The 18,383-nt window shown below is 39.9% G+C and overlaps 2 protein-coding genes across 2 annotated transcripts; one reads left to right on the forward strand and one right to left on the reverse strand.

Annotated features, from left to right (window-relative positions):
- Positions 1–1,726: 1,726 nt before the first annotated feature.
- On the forward strand, positions 1,727–6,524 carry klf9 (Kruppel like factor 9). The gene is made up of 2 exons (XM_077716089.1): positions 1,727–2,354; positions 5,155–6,524. Exons 1-2 carry the CDS (start codon positions 2,081–2,083, stop codon positions 5,436–5,438), a joined length of 558 nt encoding a protein of 185 aa, XP_077572215.1. The 5' UTR covers positions 1,727–2,080; the 3' UTR covers positions 5,439–6,524.
- A 722-nt stretch (positions 6,525–7,246) lies between these two features.
- Positions 7,247–15,153, reverse strand: fam219ab (family with sequence similarity 219 member Ab). Its single transcript, XM_077715876.1, has 6 exons — positions 14,845–15,153; positions 13,696–13,795; positions 12,249–12,354; positions 10,671–10,751; positions 10,547–10,601; positions 7,247–9,896 (listed from the first exon to the last, which is right to left on the reverse strand). Exons 1-6 carry the CDS (start codon positions 14,920–14,922, stop codon positions 9,738–9,740), a joined length of 579 nt encoding a protein of 192 aa, XP_077572002.1. The 5' UTR covers positions 14,923–15,153; the 3' UTR covers positions 7,247–9,737.
- Between the last annotated feature and the right edge of the window lie 3,230 nt (positions 15,154–18,383).

Raw genomic sequence — 18,383 nt, forward strand, 5'->3', positions numbered from 1 at the left:
GAACGATCATTAGAGCAAAGTTCATCCAGACATACACAAAAAAAACAAGTAAGCAAAATTACCCGCTGTCCGCCTGACTTCGAGACTTCATATACAGTGTCAAGTCATGGCATGTTGGACAGAGGAGCTAATTTAGGATGGGCACCTTCCTTGTGCAAGACTACTCTGAGACTTGGTCACTACAAGTCGCAGCAGGTGGCTGGGATTACATTAAGAAGAATCAAAACACGGAGCTACTGTTTCCTATCACACAATTACACGTCATCCATTGCTCTTCTGAGCTTCGCTATAGCTGCTTATCACAAACCAATGAAAGAACAGGGAGCCTGTGTTGATCCATGTATACGCATCAGGAACACATCAGCCAGATATTGCTATAATGTTGGTTTATTCAACACAAGACATCATAGGAAGACCTAAGATGCAATTTTTGGGGTCCTGACAATTTCACAAGCTGGTAGTTGAATCAGAATTCCTTTACTGTCAGTAAGCAAGATTCATTTATTTTCAGAACTGGTTTATCCTAACAAGGGTTGCAGGGGGTGCTGGAGCCCATCCCAACTGACTTTGGGCCGCCCTGAATCGATGGCCATCCGATCACAGAGCAATTTACAGTGTCCAGTGACCCTACTATGCATGTTTTTGGAATGTAGGAGGAAACCAGAGTACCCGAAGAAGACCCACGCAGACAGGAAGAACATGCAAGCTTCAAAGAGGTGGAATGAACTGATGATGAAGTGTACGGGTGTCCAAAGTGGGTGCAGGTTTTCATTTCAACCAAAGAAGAGGATACATTTTTACCAATCTGGTGTTTCAAAAGTGTAATCAGTCGATTGCCGTCAAGTGCTGCTGGTTTCAGAAGAAACCTTGGTCTCTGCAGAATCATTCATTCATCTTCCATACCGCCCATCCGCAAAAGGTTTGCTGGGGTTGCTGGAACCCAACCCAATTGTCTTCGGTGAAAGGCAGACTATACCCTAGACCTGTTGCCAGTAGGGCACACAGAGAGATAGACAACCATTTATACATCCACCGAATGGGAATCGGACCCAGACTACCCACTCCAAAGTCCGGCGAAAGAACCACTGCTGCATCCGGTGGCTCTGCTGAAATGGTTGGAATAAAAACACCCACAGTGGCACTGTGACTAATAGTTAGGACACCACTGGCTTGGTGTTTAGGGATGAAGTCAGCTGGGTTCTGCTCCAGCACCCCTTGACCCTGACAAAGATAAGCCGTTTTTTAAAAGGTTTATGGGGGTCAATTGCTAATGCATTACTACAGTAATTAATAATATAATGATAATGCTTGGAAGTATCTCTTAGCAATATCCAGAATGCTAGTTAAAACATCAAACCATATCACTACTGCCTTTACAGATGTTTTATTGTTTTTAAAATGTGTAGTTTTATCAGTTACCTTGAAATCTTTGAAACGTTTACTCCCACTTTTAGCAATAACCACAATGCTAGTTAAAACATCAAACCATACCACAACTACCTTTACAGATGTCTTTTATTGTTTTAAAAAATGTGTACTTTTATCAGTAAAATTGAAATCCTTGTAACGTTTACTCCCACTTTTTAATGTCGACGCTACTTTTTCCCCAGTCAATACTCGTCATTGAAAGCAACACGGTTACGGTCCACCCCCTATATGCCCATCTCGCCTTATGATTGGCTGACGCACCCGGGTCGAGGACTTCCGTGAATTGGCAATTCCCTAAAACAACGACTCACGTTTCCCGTGGGCCAATGGGCGTCCGCCTCCACGATGACGCCGTGGGATTCCGCGAAATTGTTTCTCGGGAGTACGAGGACACAGCAGCGGCAAAGCAAGAAAAAAAAGCCAAGACGCGTGTGGAACAACAGTCAAGTTAGAAGAGACGCTGGGATTTCTAAACCTCCCAAAACCTGGAAGCAGACGAAGATTTAGGAAGAACCCCATAATTGCCGCATCTGCCTCATTTTATTGTATTTAGTTGGAACGGGCCATTCTTGGTGGGACAGTCACATTGACGCCGACACGTGTGAGGAGGATCTCGCTTCTTTTGCTTTTTGACACACTTCCTTCATCAGTCATGTCCGAGGCGTCTGCGACCCCTGTCCGGATGGACGACCCCCTGAAAGAGAACCAGGAGCACCGAACTTTGCTGATGGTGGCTATGATTCTTTTGGACTTAAACAAATGCCGGCCCGCGGCCGTGCAGGAGGAGGAGAAGCCAGCCGAGAGTAAGAGGAGGACGGATGAACCGCATGAGCCCTCGGAGAAAAGGCACCGCTGCCCCTTTAGTGGTTGTGGCAAGATGTACGGAAAGTCGTCCCACCTTAAGGCCCACTTAAGGGTACATACTGGTAAGTTAAACTCCCATGCCTGGTTTGTATTCATTTATTAGGGAACTATTTTTAACAGAACCACTTTTTCGTGACGTTTTCTGTCGACGTCGCAGCTAAAATAGGTTTTTTTTAATCAAGTTATTGCGTCATTGGATCACGATATAAAGAAAGGCTCGTGGGTGCGTGTCGTGATGCTGAGTGAGAAGGCGGATCGATAACTAATAATAGGAATTATCGTGTCAAACCAGCAAGGAGGTGTGTCGTGTGTAATGGGCGTTTCTCTTGATACCACTGAGCTCATTGGCTGCCCTTAGATGGATGACTTAATATTAATAAGAATTGAACGCGTTATAGGGCAAGTGACAATTGTTGGACTTATAATTAACTGAAATATGAGTCTTTAACATCCTATTTTTTTTAAATTATTATTGTATAAGTGTATCGCCCACTCGGGCGGTTTTTGCAAAGTGAAATATAGGCAACTGCCCAGGGCCCTAACTATTTGGGGGCGCAGGAGGGCCCTCCGCTGTTTTTTTTCCCCCATTTTTTTTTTACCAGTTGTCTAGACTCTAGACTGGGGGTGGCAAACAAGTTAGACACACAGGAAACACTTTAAACTGTGAGAGTCAAAGAAAGAGCCACCGGGATCGTAAGGATAGACGGAAGAATAAAGGAATGTATAGAAATTATAATTCTAAACAGTATTTCATTGATACAATTTCAATGAAAAGTAAATTACCAACAATATAATAAAATCAGGGCGGCCCATGCGGCCTCACAGTGGAGGGGTTTGGGTTCAAATCCAGGTTTGGACCTTTCTGTGTGGAGTTGGCATGTTCTGCCCGAGCCTGGGTGGGTATTCTCCAGGTACTCTGGTTTCCTCATGCATTCCAAAGACATGCACGGTAGACTGATTGGACACTCTAAATTACCCCTAGGTATGAGTGTGAGTGCTAATGGTTGTTTGTTTCCTTGTGCCCTGCGATTGGCTGGCCCGAAGTCAGCCGGGCTCCAGCACCCGCCGTCACCCTAGTGAGGATAAAGCGGTTCAGAAAATGGGATGAGATGAGAAAAAAATCAAATACAGTAACACTTTAAAGTTTATTTTAAATTTTTCATAGTATTTAACTCATGCTTTGCATTCATGGCAATAGACGTACAATTCATTTAAACTTGGAAGACAAAGCTGGTGTTTCAGTGCCATTGAGGGCGCTACACGTCCAATCCATTTACAACAGGGGTGGGCAAACTATTCCACAAAGGGCCGCAGTGGGTGCGGGTTTTTATTCCAACCCATCGAGGACCGGTTTGCCCACCCCTGATTTACACAGTCATTATGGATTGGATTTCTATCGGCGTCAAAAGTAGCCAATGAGTGGATTCACTGCTCAAATGAAGTGGACGTCTATCAGCGTCAATGGCACTTAACTCAACCTTGCCAGCTAGAGTGTGCAGCGCGAGGCGATAAGAAGAAAAGCAGTAAACACGAACGTGGCAGCAGGTCACTGCGACACGGTTGTCCCAGCGCCGAACGCACACATGCTGGAGGGATAACAAGCCCCAGCGGCCCGCCCCTGCTATCCGCTACTTCCTTCTACATCATCAGCACCACCCCCATAAACGGCTGCTTGTAAACAAGAGGAAACACGTGGTCGAGTGGTGCACATGGTGGTGGAAGAAGCAGTTTTTTTTTAACTCATTGTGGCTGTTGTAATGACTCAGTTTTGCTCAATCAACGTGTTATGGATTTTGTTCCTACGAAACACGTGCGGGCACACACCTCCCACAAATTTTGTTTTTTCACTGACAAAGATCGAACAGTTTGTACTTTTCCTGACAATTGCCTCATGTTTTTTTAAAATTGCTTTTTCGGGAAACAAAACTGTTTAAAAAGTTCTAGTAGTTAGACTGAAACTATATTAACACTATACAGCAGGACATACACAATTGTCTCCATTTCTTCACTATATAGAGAGCAGTGTTGAAAATATATAACTTAATCAATCATTCCAAAAATCAATCATTTCAGAAATTTTATTTAATCCTGTTGCCAATCAACCCACTATATAACATCCAGGTGCATAGTTCACCCTCGGGTTGCAAAAAAAAAAAGATGAAAAGTTTTGATTTAACACTTTAGAAGGAACTCGTTTGACTTTAACTGCCTCTTATATGTGCTAGACGTCCCCAGTCAAAATGGATTGGATGTCCAGCGATGTCAAATGGCCCTAAAAGATGAGAATTCAGCAGCCATTTTCCCCAGTTTAAATTAATTGGGCATCTGTATTTTTCAATGGGAGTCTTCATCTCGTCTCACCTCATTTTCTGAACCACTTTATTCTCATTAGGGTCGCGGGGGGTGCTGGAGCTAATTCCACCTGAGTGGTTTGCTGCATCGGTCCCAAAGGCCTAAATTGTCTCTAGGTGTCAGCGTGAATGTTCCTCCCTCCTTTTGCCCTGCAATTGGGTGGCCACCGATTTAGGGTGTACCCTGGATGCGATCCGGATTAGAGCCGATAAAGGTAAAACAAGATCGGTTTTAAAAAAATATGTACGTATAATACAATCCCGTATAATAGTTGTTATACGGTGAACACAATTTGAAATGATCCAAAAATCGTATAAAATACGGTAAAAACGTATAAGTTGACAGGTATGGGGTAAGGACAGCTGCCAGTATGTTGTCATAAATGTGTTAATTCTTACTATGTGCCATAGTCAGACTTTCTATCTGTTGATCTTTGGATCTTTCAGTCTTTCTATCCACCTTGAGCCGTCAGTTTTTACAGCTGTCCATTCACATCTGGTTGTTCCACAGGCGAGCGTCCGTTCGAATGCACCTGGCCGGCCTGTGGCAAGAAGTTCTCACGGTCGGATGAGCTCACCCGCCATTACCGCACACATACGGGAGAGAAACGCTTCACGTGCCCGCTCTGCGACAAGTGCTTCATGAGGAGCGATCACCTGACCAAGCACGCCCGCCGCCACGCCGGGTTCCATCCCAGCATGCTGCAGAGCGTCGGCACCGCCGCCAAGAGGCGCCGCTGCTCCGTTTCCGTGTCCTCTTCCGACTCTGGAGACCGAAGCCCTCAGGCAGTCTAAATAGAGACCCGTGGACACACCCACTCGGGTGCTGCCCTCTGCTGTCACAGAGGGTTTTTCCGTGCCAAGCATCCGTTCGTTACCAATGTGACAGATATTTATTCAAATTTTTCTGTCAGCTGGGATTATTTTTAATCATTTTTTTAGCGCCAGCGTTTTTTTTTCTACGGATATGACACTGTCGAATCATTTGTAGAATTTGCATATCCTCCACATGCTTGTGCGGGAGTTTACCGGGTACTCTGGTTTACCACTCGCAGAGCCAAAACACAGCTGGCGACCAATCTCGGGTGTTGTGCCAAGAAAGGAATTGGAGTTCAAGCTATCTTCAGAGATAGGGAATAAATATTCAAATATAACACAGACAGTAAAACAGTATTACTATGTACATAGAGGGATAATTGATGCATAGCATTAGTGGAAAAATAGAGTATTATCTAGATTAGAATTTAAATAATTACAAAGTTACTTCATTTGAAGAAAGTACATTGATAAGCATCATTCTACAAATTATGATGCATTTTGTGCATCCCGCAAATTGTTTTCTTCACATGATGTTTGTGCCTTCTTGGAGTTGTTTTCCCCATTACTCGCCATTGCCCGAATGGATTATCATTATCATCTTCTTACTGATACTAAGTGACTTGTCAGAACAAGCTGATGCACACTTTTTCCCCCTATTGTGCCATATTGAATTTTTGTCAGGGATTACAATGATCTTTTCACACCTCTTGGTGGTGGGTGAGGTTGAAGCACAACATATCACTGTCTCACTGGGAATTCTGATTTAATTCATAATTTTGTATTTGTTCTGTACACTGTGTTTTCATTGTTGTAATGGTTTTATCTTAATTCTGCCAGCCCTCACAGTCAAAAGGTATTGGACATATATTACTGTTAATGGCAGCCTATGACTATATGGGGTTTTACTTCTCAACATGAGCCACTAATTGTTTTTTTTCTTTTGTTGTGACATCTGTGATTTATTGTTGATGACTTTCAAGTTGAAAGCCTTATGTTGCTACTCTAATTAAAGTCAATGAAGACTAATGCATTCAAAACATTGTCCTATCTGATGCTTAACACTAAAATCGTTCTAAGACTGCTCTTATACATGCTTGATTGGATACATATCTTCTTGTGTATGTACGTATATATGCATATGCATATGTATAGGCATATGCCTATGTATATGCTTATGTATATGCCTATGTATATGCCTATGTATATGCCTATGCATATGTATATGCATATGCCTATGCATATGTATATGCATATGTATATGCATATACATATGCATATACATATGCATTTACATGTATATGCATATGCGTATACATATGCATTTACATGTATATGCATATGCGTATACATATGCATTTACATGTATATGCATATACATATGCATATACATATGCATATACATATGCATATACATATGCATATACATATACATATGCATATACATATGCATATACATATGCATATACATATGCATATACATATGCATATACATATGCATATACATATGCATATACATATGCATATACATATGCATATACATATGCATATACATATGCATATACATATGCATATACATATGCATATACATATGCATATACATATGCATATACATATGCATATACATATGCATATACATAGGCATATACATAGGCATATACATAGGCATATACATAGGCATGTGTATGTATACATACATACACTTAGACGTACGTACATATACATAAGTTAATTACTTTAGTGTTTACTGATGTTTTTTCCCCCAGGGCAGAAGCAAAGCGCTAAAATTACATTAGTTGTGTTTATTTTTCATCCAGCACAAATAACAATAATGTTAAATTCCATCATGTAAGTGTTCACGGCATAAAATGGATAAACAAATGGCCTAAGGTACAAAAATAAAATCAAGTTATAAGATTTTCTTTGAAATATCATAACAAATACCCACATTTTCTTAACTTTTTTTGTACTTAAGGCAACTCTATCTGCAAATCTGTTAATTCATGAGAGCTTGTACAAGTGAAGCTGCGAGTCCCAAATTTTTCCAATAACTATCCACAATAATGGCATGGGATTTACAGAATGTATGATACATGCATGTGTGTGCAAAAACTGAAGTCAAATCATTTTCTTGTCTGATGAAGGGAGCTATAAAATATATAGTGAGAATAAATGTGTCCTTTGGCCGCAACCCTTCATGTACAATAATTATTTTAGAAATTGTAAACATTTCAGCAGAAAATATACCACTTATGTGTGCAAGAAAAAGGCTCAAAAGGGTGAAAATATATTGTGCAAATTGAAATAATCCAACACATTGGGAATAGGTTGGAAATGAACTGTGCAAATACTCCTTTTTTTCCCCCTAATTCCCTTTTTTCACTTATTTAGTCCTGTCATGCTACATGGCAACCTTGTACAGTACAATGTTGCAGTTTGGAGCCCCAACACTGCAGTCTATAGTTTTTCAACACACAACAACCAAACAAATATTAACCCCTTCAGAAATACGGGTCAATCCAGTTGACAACTAACTATTCAAGAGTTTAACCCTTAATAACGCAGTCAACTATTTTTGTCAATTTATTGTTATCAGACCTTTAATACTCTGTAGGGCAAATGTTTATTTCTTGATAATCTAAAAAAAAGTTAGCAATTGATAGTATATTATCATTTTCGAAGTACCAATCCTTTTTCAATAAATAAATTTAAAAATTCACATAAATTTAAGCAAAACAAACAATTACACACTGTTTATGTGCCGCCAAGTAACACCACAGCTCATTGCATTTCACTGATGGCAATAAACTTCCAATTCGATTAGATTGAGTTGACTGGCTACAAATGCTCATCTTTCAGAGCCATTGAGGACTAGATTTCAAAATTTTGACTGTGCGGGCGAATGAACAATTTGTTCGCCCCTCCTAGTCAAATTGAATTGGACGTCTAATGGCAGCCAATGATTTAAATAAGTGGTTTTAAAAATGGGTGTAAAAATAAAGATAATTCATGCGTGAAAGGGTTAAAGTCTTGATAAAAATAACAGTAGTTCAAATTGTAAACTAGATTTCAGGTAAACTGAGTCAGCAATAGCATCATTTGACACGTAGAGGAGAAGCAAATGTCCTACCACAGGAGGAAAACACCAGCATTCATATATATTATACGTACAGTTGTGGTCAAAAGTTTACATACACTTGTCAAGAACAATGTCATGGCTCTCGATTTTCCAGTTATTTCTACAACTCTGATTTTGAGTGATTGGAACAGATACTTTTTTTGTCACAAAAAACATTCATGAAGTTTGGTTCTTTAATGATTAATTATGGGTTAACATAAAAAAAGTGATAAAATCTGCTGGGTCAAAAATATACATACAGCAACATAAATTAGCAATTTTGGTGACTTGGAAAGTTGTCAGTGAAATGAGCTTTATAGCATGGCCTCTTAACTTCTTGTGAGTGATTATGAGCCACTACAGCTGGTGACTTCTCTGAAGCCATTTAAATGGGGCTCATTGGATGCAAATGCCCACAAACGCTACAATGGGAAAGTCAAAGGAGCTCAGCATGGATCCTTGCTCCAAAAGCGGCACATTAAGGTTCGACTGAAGTTTGCTACTGATCACATGGACAATAAGACCTCCTGGAGGAAAGTTTTGTGGCCAGACAAAACAAAAATTGAGCTGTTCAGTCACAATGCCAAGCAATATGTTTGGAGGAGAATCCCAAGTACACCATGCCTACCGTCAAGCATGGTGGTGGTAGTAATCTGTTGTGGGGCTGTTTTGCTGCCAATGGAACTGGTGCTTTACAGAGAGTAAATGGGATAATGAAGAGGGAGGATTACCTTCAGATTCTTCATGGTACCCTAAAGTCATCAGCCTGAAGATTGGGTATATTTTTGACCCAGCAGAGTTGATCACTTTTTTCTGTTCACCCATAATAATGTCATAAAAGAACCAAACTTCATGAATGTTTTTTGTGACAAAAAAAGTATCTGTTCCAATCACTCTATGAGAGAAAAATCAGAGACACTGGAAACTCAAGAGAGCCATGACATTATGTTCTTCACAAGTGTATGTAAAAGTTTGACCACAACTGTATACTCATAAAAAGTTAGGGATATTTCCTATTTTCACCTTATCCCATCTCATACTTTTGATATAAATGACTGAATGGGTCATTTCTATTCTAATACATTTTAGCTTGAACTGAATGTTCTCACTCTTAATAACAAAGAAAAGTGATTAGAAGAACATTGGTGTTAAAGGGGTGGTTATTGGATTTGACAGGTGGTGGATGGCGAGGCCTGGCAACAAATGCAGGTGGGGTTGACTGACTTGGGTGGGATCAAATCCAGATCCTCATCGTCCGGTATCTCATCCAAGCGGTAACCATCCTTCAACAGCTGGATGTTGAGATCTTGGTTGATTTGCTAGAAGAGAAAAGATGAGCAGGCACGTTTTGTGGTATACAAAATGAAATTGGATTGATTAGAGAGAGGCTCGTAATCACCTGTGCCTACAAACAAATAGCTGTTTTCCTAAACTCCAGTGGCAGTTTTTACAATGGTAACATTTCAAATGAATTTCAGTTTATGAGTGTATAATAGGGCTGCCACAATTAATCCAAAACTAATCGATTACAGTGAGGAACATTTAGGTTGAGTTTCAAAGTAGGGTTTCAAATTAGAGTTGGGGTACCAAATAAGGGTTTCAAACTACAATTACAATAAAAATAAAGGTAACAAGAGTTACAAATTAGCGTTAGGGTTTCAAATTGGTGTTACAAACTACAGTAAGTGAGTAAGGGTTTAATATTGGGGTTTTGAAATAAATTATTGAAACTAAATACAATCTTTAACTATGAATCAAAGACAGCAGTAACCATGTTCATTTCTCAGGGACTTCTGAGTAAAGCAAATTACCTTCTGAAATGTGCACAATAACTGAGCATCATCATTCTTCCAGGAAAAATTATTTTCTTGAAAAATGCCTCACTTTCAGTCAGCTATTAAGCAACGCTGAAACCGAGACCACCTACTTTCAGAGACTAACGGAGTTTCGTTGCAAGCCAGGAACTCACCTCGGCAGAGGAGTATCCTGACGACGAGTATCTTGACATGTCGAAGTCATCATCACTGAACAAAAGCAACAAATGTAAAGCGTGACTTCTATTCGCAAACGTGAGACATGTTCGTGAAGCTTACCTATCTGTGTCTAATGCAACCAAGGGCTTCTCATCAGGACTCTGGTCTAACGAGGAATAGCCTTTGTTTGGCACCACCAATCTGTGCAGGAAGAACATTAGTAGAGATAAAGTGAGTGGTCTAAAACAGGATATGAAAGAAATAGAAGAAGAGGAACACCACGTAAACATCCAAATGATTGGTGAGCGAGAAGATATATGGCAGTGTCTCGGAAAGCCTCAATCAATGAAAGTCTTTCTGTTAAGAGTCCATGTGACAGACCAACATAATGGATGGGAGATAGCATCTATTGTACAACTCAAACATATTCCTGGAAGATGAGAATTGACCTGCACGAGGGGTTCAAGTTGGACATATTATTATTGCAAAGGCATATCTAAAGAAAGAAAATCTGAATCCTCCAGCTAATCCAGAATGATGATGCCTCACTAATACAACTGTTTTGACTGATTCCAGTGAGTCAAAGCATCAAGTAGAAAATCTTACAGCTGGCCTACGAAATACATGTTGGATTTGCTTGAAGCCTATAAATTATCCTGACACCTTACCTCATCTGGACCTGGTTTGTTGTGTGTACCAAAAACAAGAAAAAAAAATGCACGGTGAGGCGGCATTCAATTATTGTGCTCGTCAACTGTAGGATAAAATACCAAATTGGTAATTGCTTGAAATGAGCGCTAATAAGACTATTGTTTAATAAAGCACATCCCTGGACAAAGATCGCAGGGGGTTGGAGTGAATGAATGAATGGTTTTAGTGTTGTTTTGCAGGCCGATGACCATGTTGTTAGGCAGTAAGTCACGTGTGATATGATCATTGTATCAAATTTAAACTATCACTCTAACTCCATAAAAAACGGGGGTGCTGATGCGACGTCAACTCTAGTTCCAGACTAACGTTCAGTAGACAAAGAAGATCTTATTGAACAAACTGATAATTTTACCATGGTTATATGTAGGGGTATAACACAGATAAAATGAGCAATTGTGATGCAGGACAACACTGAGCCGAACCACAATCCAAGTGAAGTCACTGTCACTTTTTTTTCATTTTTTTAGGCCTCTTGAGTACCTGTGCACAGCCAGCAGCCTAATTGAACATTTCATTGACACATTTTAACCCACTCTCCTCATTTGAGGACAGCCTGTAATTTTTTTTCTTACTTGATATCAAGAAGATTCCCAATTTTTATGCAAATGTTAAGAAAACATTGCAAAAATCACACTATTATTTATTTCAAAATAATTCACACTTTTTGTACTTTAAAAGCAGTGAAAAAACTAAAAAATATGCACACATTTTCTGTGTGTTTTCTTTAAATTCTTTGTGTGGCTATCAATGAATAACACTTAAAAATATGAATTGTTTAAGGCTCTCTGTCAAAAAAGTTCCCTACCCCTGATCTAGACAGTCATTTTCCTTTTTGGCCAAAAAGATGTGACCTCCATGATTAGTATATTAATAATTAATGTTATTCATTGATTGTACGTGTTTCGCAGTCAAAGAAAGTGAATAAGTTGAGAAATGTTTGTTTCTTTCTTCTTAACTCTATTTCAAAATCTCTGTCATTGTACGCACCGTGTTCTGGCCATGACATTGTTCTTTTTAGGCTGATTGTTGACTGGGCTGCCCACACTGCTGCCATTCTTCAAGGAGCCCTTCTTACCCAGATCTCTCTGTTTCTCTGCCCAACAAAAACAAGACATCAGCTTTCAAAAGAACAAGTGATAAAAGTCAGCGCACTTGGTTTGCAAGTAGCACACTTTTGAGCTTCCAAAAGTCAGTATAAAGTTGAAATTTTTCTCATCAACCATCCTGTAGCTACTTGTAGCCTACACTGAATGTTTGGAGGAAACCTGAGTACCTGGTGAAAAGCCACAAAAGCCCAGGGAGAATATGCAAACTTACTTATTAGATAATTTTGTTACTTTTAATTTGGTGATACATTTATGCGTAATAGTGATGCCAATCTGACTCAGATATGCTTCCCCTGAACTTTTGAGGTAAATGTTGACGACGTTTCATTTTTTCCAATAACTTCATTTCAAAGGTCACAGAATAATTAAGCCTGCACCGGACAATAGCTCTGACATTCTGAATAGACTGAATACAATTAAATGTGACTGCACTCATGATTCTTATTTTATTCTGGTGACGCTGCACATTACAGAAATAATTCCCGGAGGCTTAGAATAACTTATGTGAGTGGGAATGTTTAAAAGAATTCCTAAATAAATTAAAAAAAGATTGACAACTCAGTGTACAATTTCGTCCAAGGTGTTATACAGACTCTTAAATGTACTATAGATTTAAGTTCGACCAATATCTCGGGCTGATATATGGACTTTTTCCCAACATCGGCCACTGGCCGATGAACAAAAAGAAAAAGATGATATATTGAGATTTTGATGAGGCATCTGTGCGGGCAACTACAAGAGCCAGTGTCTCTGCTCTGGTGTCCTAATGTTACATCCCTGTAGACCAGAGGTAGGGAACCTATGGCTCGGAGCCACATGTGGCTTATTTGATGGGACCATCTGGCTTTTTGCTAACCTGTTAGCTAAAATATGGAAACCACTGATGACAGAACTGAGATATTACATGTAGAACTGCTTTAATCTTCATTTTTTTGCAGTAGATTTTTCAAATTACCATTTTATTTGTTTATTTTTGGAAGACAATTTAAGAAACTTGAAAATGTCAAACGAGTTCTTTTTAAATAGTGGGTTAAGCTCCCTTTGAAACATGCATTTGGTTTATAATTTTCACCGTACAATATTTTGTAACCACATCCACTTCACTGAATCTGTTTATTATTAAGAAAAATACCAGCTTTAGATATCAGCAATCGGACCAAAAATGTTTTAGATATTGGCATCGGCCTTGAAAAATCACATGTCTGTAGACCACTCCTTGGTTTATAGCAATTAAACGTCATTAGATTGTACTGGGCTTATGGGAGGACAAAAATAGCAGACATTGGAAAAACATTTTCATGCTTTAAAAAGATTCTTTCAATCCTCACCTATTTTCATCTGCAGAGGGGGCGGCTTGTAGTTGATTGTAACGGGTTCCCCCTCTCTCGTATCTGAGTCGGTCTCCGAGGCCGTGGACGAGGTTGGGTCCTGGCGATATGGGTGCAAATATATTAATAATTTGAGAGACGACTTGCTTGCCATCGACAGGACTTGACATCCAATCCATTTTATATGGAAGGAGTGAATAATGCAAAATACATCTAGTATAGTCAATGACACTGAAACATGACCATTGTTCGATGGTCATTCCAATTTTAATGAATTGGATGGGTAATTAATGTTGATGTCCTGTTGATTTTGGCGGATTTCAGGTCACTCCGTTTTTTTTCTGGTAATTTGGTGACATTTCTGGGTCACTTACTGTTAATTGTGTGCTAATTCAAAGATACATTTATTTTTCTTCTGTAATAAATAATGACCACTACTGGAGAAACACTAAATGAGGGTTTTTTTTTAAATTAAAGATCTTTATTGAGTTGATTATGTCAGTATATTGACAGCAGCATTGTGGACTTCCTGTGTGGTGCTCCAGTTTTTTTTCTAGGTCTACAGTGACTTCTGTGTCTGTGCTTGCTACGGTCTTGCTACTGCAACCACGGAAATTTCCCAAATACGAGATGAAATAAAGTTATAATCTAATGTAATTGGTAAAGTGAAGTGTCATTTTGGTATTACCGGATGAATGGAGAGGATAACGTTATACTATATACATTCTATGCTTCCATTGGTCACTTTAATCCGATGCTCATCATCATCATCATCATTATCGTTATCTTTATTTTCAAATGATTAGATTTTTTAGCTAAAATCTAGCAACGAAATTAGAGGCTGTAGCAATTTGCCGGTGGTTATGTGGATGTAGCTGGCATCACACAACAGTTGACGTAGAAGCACACCGCGACCCGAAATTAACATAAAACACCACATTTCGTTCACGCTCTTCACTGTATATGTGTAAGGCATATAAAATAATGTGATAATTCCAAAGATCTCAACACCTCGTCGTAGTGTGAATTTGTCTTTGGTATGACTAGCAAGGCCAAACGCGTTAGCAGTCGGAGGGTAAATATGTATTTAAGGGTCTCTTTTTTAGAAGAAATCCAAGCAGTGGAAAAGAAGGTGGCATGCTGACATACCAGCGGCTGCATCTCTGATTGCATCTCCACCTCCTGCGCGGGATTGGGGACTTGAAATCGGTCGATTTCCTCCATCATGTCGACTCGTGTGCACCAAGCGAGACGACGAGGACGCGTTTGGATGCCGATGTTAGACGCAGAGAAGTAGGACCTGCGCTCCCACTGAGGCAAGCTTCATCCCAGCTGGTACCAACGTCGACGCTGCTGGTGGGGTGACCGCTGGGCCACCACCCACTTCCGGTTGTGGGCCAAGCTCAGGCACAGGGACTCAGCAGAAGTCCTTGAACGCCTCATTGACAGCCTATATCACGTGTCTCAAAGTGTCGGCTCGGGGGCCAAATCTGGCCCGCTGCATCATTTTCTGTGGCCCGGGAAAGGAAACCAACCCTAGTATATCAGTGGCGGTCCGTGCATTTTCTGGCGACGCCTTCAATCCAACCCTCAAACTGTGTGGCTACTGCATCTACAGCTGTGACACATTAAAAATAATCAATAATCACCTCATATAATTAAGATATTATTTAGGAATATAGCCATATTTTACTCACCCTAAATACTTTTTACCTACACAATATCCATCCTCCTTTCTTTCTTCCTTCTTTTCTATCGCCATCGAAGCTAATGATGGAAGTCGAGCCTTTCCTGTCGTATTTCTGGCATAGTCAGTCTTCAAAATGGCTTTAAATCAACACAAAAATATATTTGCTTGTGCAGCTAGCTCCAAATACAGCTTGGTAGCTCTCATAGTTAGCGCACTGAAAGTGGCGGACACACCCTTTTCCGGCTGTGACAGGCTTATTAGTGTTGCTAGGAGTTGACCGCCCTTTCTTAATGGTGTCCATTTTTTTCTGGAAAGCTTTGTGAGCAAATCTGCAACCAAATCCATTTGTTTTCCTCCGTCAGCCATTGCGGGTGGAGTTTGCGATCTCTGGCTGGCTCACTTTGGCTTTGGTCCGCCTACTCTACTCACTAGCCAATCATAGTTGGTGAAAGTGATGACATTTCCCTATGCCTGCGAGATGGCCTTGGTGTCACCAAATCAAATTCTGATTGGTTAAAGCAAAGGTCTTATCAACGCTTGTTTAATGTAGCAGAGCCCGCAGAAGTGATTGTAAAGGCCTTGAGGCAGATTTCTGACCCTGGCAACAAATAATGGCTGAAATGTGATTGTTTAAATACTTCAATATAAAAACACACATCTGGAAGCAGTGCAACCAGGGGGGAAATCAATGAAAGGAAGCTAACAGACAATTTGGAGTTATTTAATAAGTATTGATGGACAAAATTTAATATTTGATTCAGATATTTCATAGGCCAACAGAGAAGGCCCTTGCTCAATGAGGTTTGGATCCGGGGATGTCATCAATTATTTCAAACTTTATTCTATACACATGGTGTATTTCATAGAACCAAATTGTGATGGTTTACAGGCAGATAAAAGCATTTCACAATTTTAAAATTCAATTCAAAGGTTAAATATACTGTAATTGATTGGTGACCACCAGTCAACTTTATAGATCATGAAAGTCCCAGTCATGTTTGGCTTTGTATTTAATTGACCACTAGAGAGCAGCATAGTCACGCTTTGTGCAACTCAACGTTCCAGTGAGGAATTTCACAACTCTGAATTCGGAACTTTGTAGTTTTAGCCTGCAGGTGGCCTTTACTTTTGAAATTAAACGAAAGAAAACAGTTCTGGCACTAATTAATTTTGTAAGTAGAGGTACAACTGTAGTATTCATTTTCAATTCCACCTATCCTCACAAGGGTCCTGCTGATCCAACTCAACCTTGGGCAGTAGGCGGGGGACACCTTTAATTGGTTGCCAGCCAATCGCAAGACAAAATGAGACTAACAACCATTCAGACTCACACCAACCAGCCTTCCATGCATGTTTTGGGTTGTAGGAGGAAATCAGAGTACCCAAAGAAAACCCACATAGGCACAAGAAGAACCCGGGATTGGACCCTTGTTCTCAGAATTGGGGGTCCGACACACCACCGTGCTTTCTAACTACAACACCCTTAAATTAAATGGAAAAGTTTTTAATGGTACAACTTCTTAACCATGTAGTTTGCTTGTTTTCCCAATTCCCGCATATTCTCCAGATTCCCCGGTTTCCTCCCACATACCAAAAACATGCATGTTAGCCTGGTTGAACACTATATTAGTGGTCCCTAACCACCGGTTCATGGACCAGTATCGTCCCACGAGCGACCTAGTGTCGGTCCGTCAGAGTAAAACATATTAAGGTTTTGAACCTCACCCTCCTACTTGAAATTAGAAAAGTTGTTATTATAAGAATAATAAAAAAATGCCATTATGCTTGTTTATTTTTATTTGTTTTTTTTGCTGTCGTGGGTGTCACTCGTTCACCGACCCCACCCCACACCCTCCCTATTAACCAGAAAGTAGAAAATAGTAAGAGCCTTATCGGTCCGCGGTGAGAAAAAGGTTGGGGACTGATGCCCTATATTGACCCTAGTATGTGGTCAATGGACAATTCCCTAGCCACCAACCACCACCTATAGCCCACAGTTGCCTGGAATAGGTTCCAATTCACAGCAGACTGAACAAAAGGCACATTATTGGGTGTTATCACCATCAATGGCACTAAAAGAGTGTTTTTTTTTTAGCAAGGAGGGACAAAATAAAATGAAAAAAAATCCAAAAAACTAATTTGGGTGGAAAAAAATCTGATGTTTTATTTTTAGGCCTTAGCCCTTATACTGAAGCTTTCAGGGATGTTCCTTTTAAATCCAACCATTGGACTGTTGAAAAAGTAACAGCCTTAGCTAGTGAGACATCAATTTTGAAATGTAATCACTTCATTGCATGAGCTTAGTTGAAATTACTTGAATGACTTTGTTCATGGGATCAGAACAGGCATTTCTATAAGGTTCCTCATTTTAAAATTTGATTATAAATGTTATTACACTTATCAAATATTCATAGACAGGAAAGGTAACATATAGTATAGCTATCACATCGACTCACATATTTTAGACTTCTTTGTGTCAGCAAAACCATTGAACATTGGCCTTTTGGTGCACACATGACCAAAAAAAAACTAAGATTAATTTTGTATTTCTTTTGTAATGGCTTGACAGACTGATGAGCATTACGTAAGGCCTCCAGCAGTCCAGATGGAGCTGCAGATTACTGGCCCTATGTCCCCAGTTTATTAATAATCTCTAGGTGCTATTTCTCCTGATTCTTACATAACAACTCGCTTTCATCTCAGCTCACATCGAACGACCCCGGAAATTGCCCCTCTTGAGATGTAAGGGAGCAGTGACTAATGCCAATTGCCTAATCTCACATCTCCGTGAACATCATCCAGGATGCACAGTACTCTCCCAAAGCGGACGAATTACATCGCAGTGGAGCACAGGAAGAGCTGAATTCTCATTTCTAATTTGTGTCCTTTTGCTGAAGCATCCCAGTAAATGATAACCTCGTTCCATTTCTTGTGTTAGGAATCAATAAACATTTATCCAGAGCAGCCCAGAGGTTCATTAAAACGTGCTGACCTTCAA

This window comes from Stigmatopora nigra, chromosome 4 (assembly GCF_051989575.1).
Source record: "Stigmatopora nigra isolate UIUO_SnigA chromosome 4, RoL_Snig_1.1, whole genome shotgun sequence".
Taxonomy (NCBI): Eukaryota; Metazoa; Chordata; class Actinopteri; order Syngnathiformes; family Syngnathidae; genus Stigmatopora; species Stigmatopora nigra.

Bases quoted from the DNA above. Each gene is read 5' to 3' on its own strand.
- klf9 (XM_077716089.1), top strand. From the start codon at position 2,081: ATGTCCGAGGCGTCTGCGACCCCTGTCCGGATGGACGACCCCCTGAAA. The intron at 2,355-5,154 runs GTAAGTTAAACT...GTTGTTCCACAG, and splicing joins CCACTTAAGGGTACATACTG to GCGAGCGTCCGTTCGAATGC.
- fam219ab (XM_077715876.1), bottom strand. From the start codon at position 14,922: ATGATGGAGGAAATCGACCGATTTCAAGTCCCCAATCCCGCGCAGGAG. The intron at 12,355-13,695 runs GTGAGGATTGAA...TTTGTTGGGCAG, and splicing joins CCCTCTGCAGATGAAAATAG to AGAAACAGAGAGATCTGGGT. The intron at 10,602-10,670 runs GTAAGCTTCACG...GCTTTTGTTCAG, and splicing joins GTTGCATTAGACACAGATAG to TGATGATGACTTCGACATGT.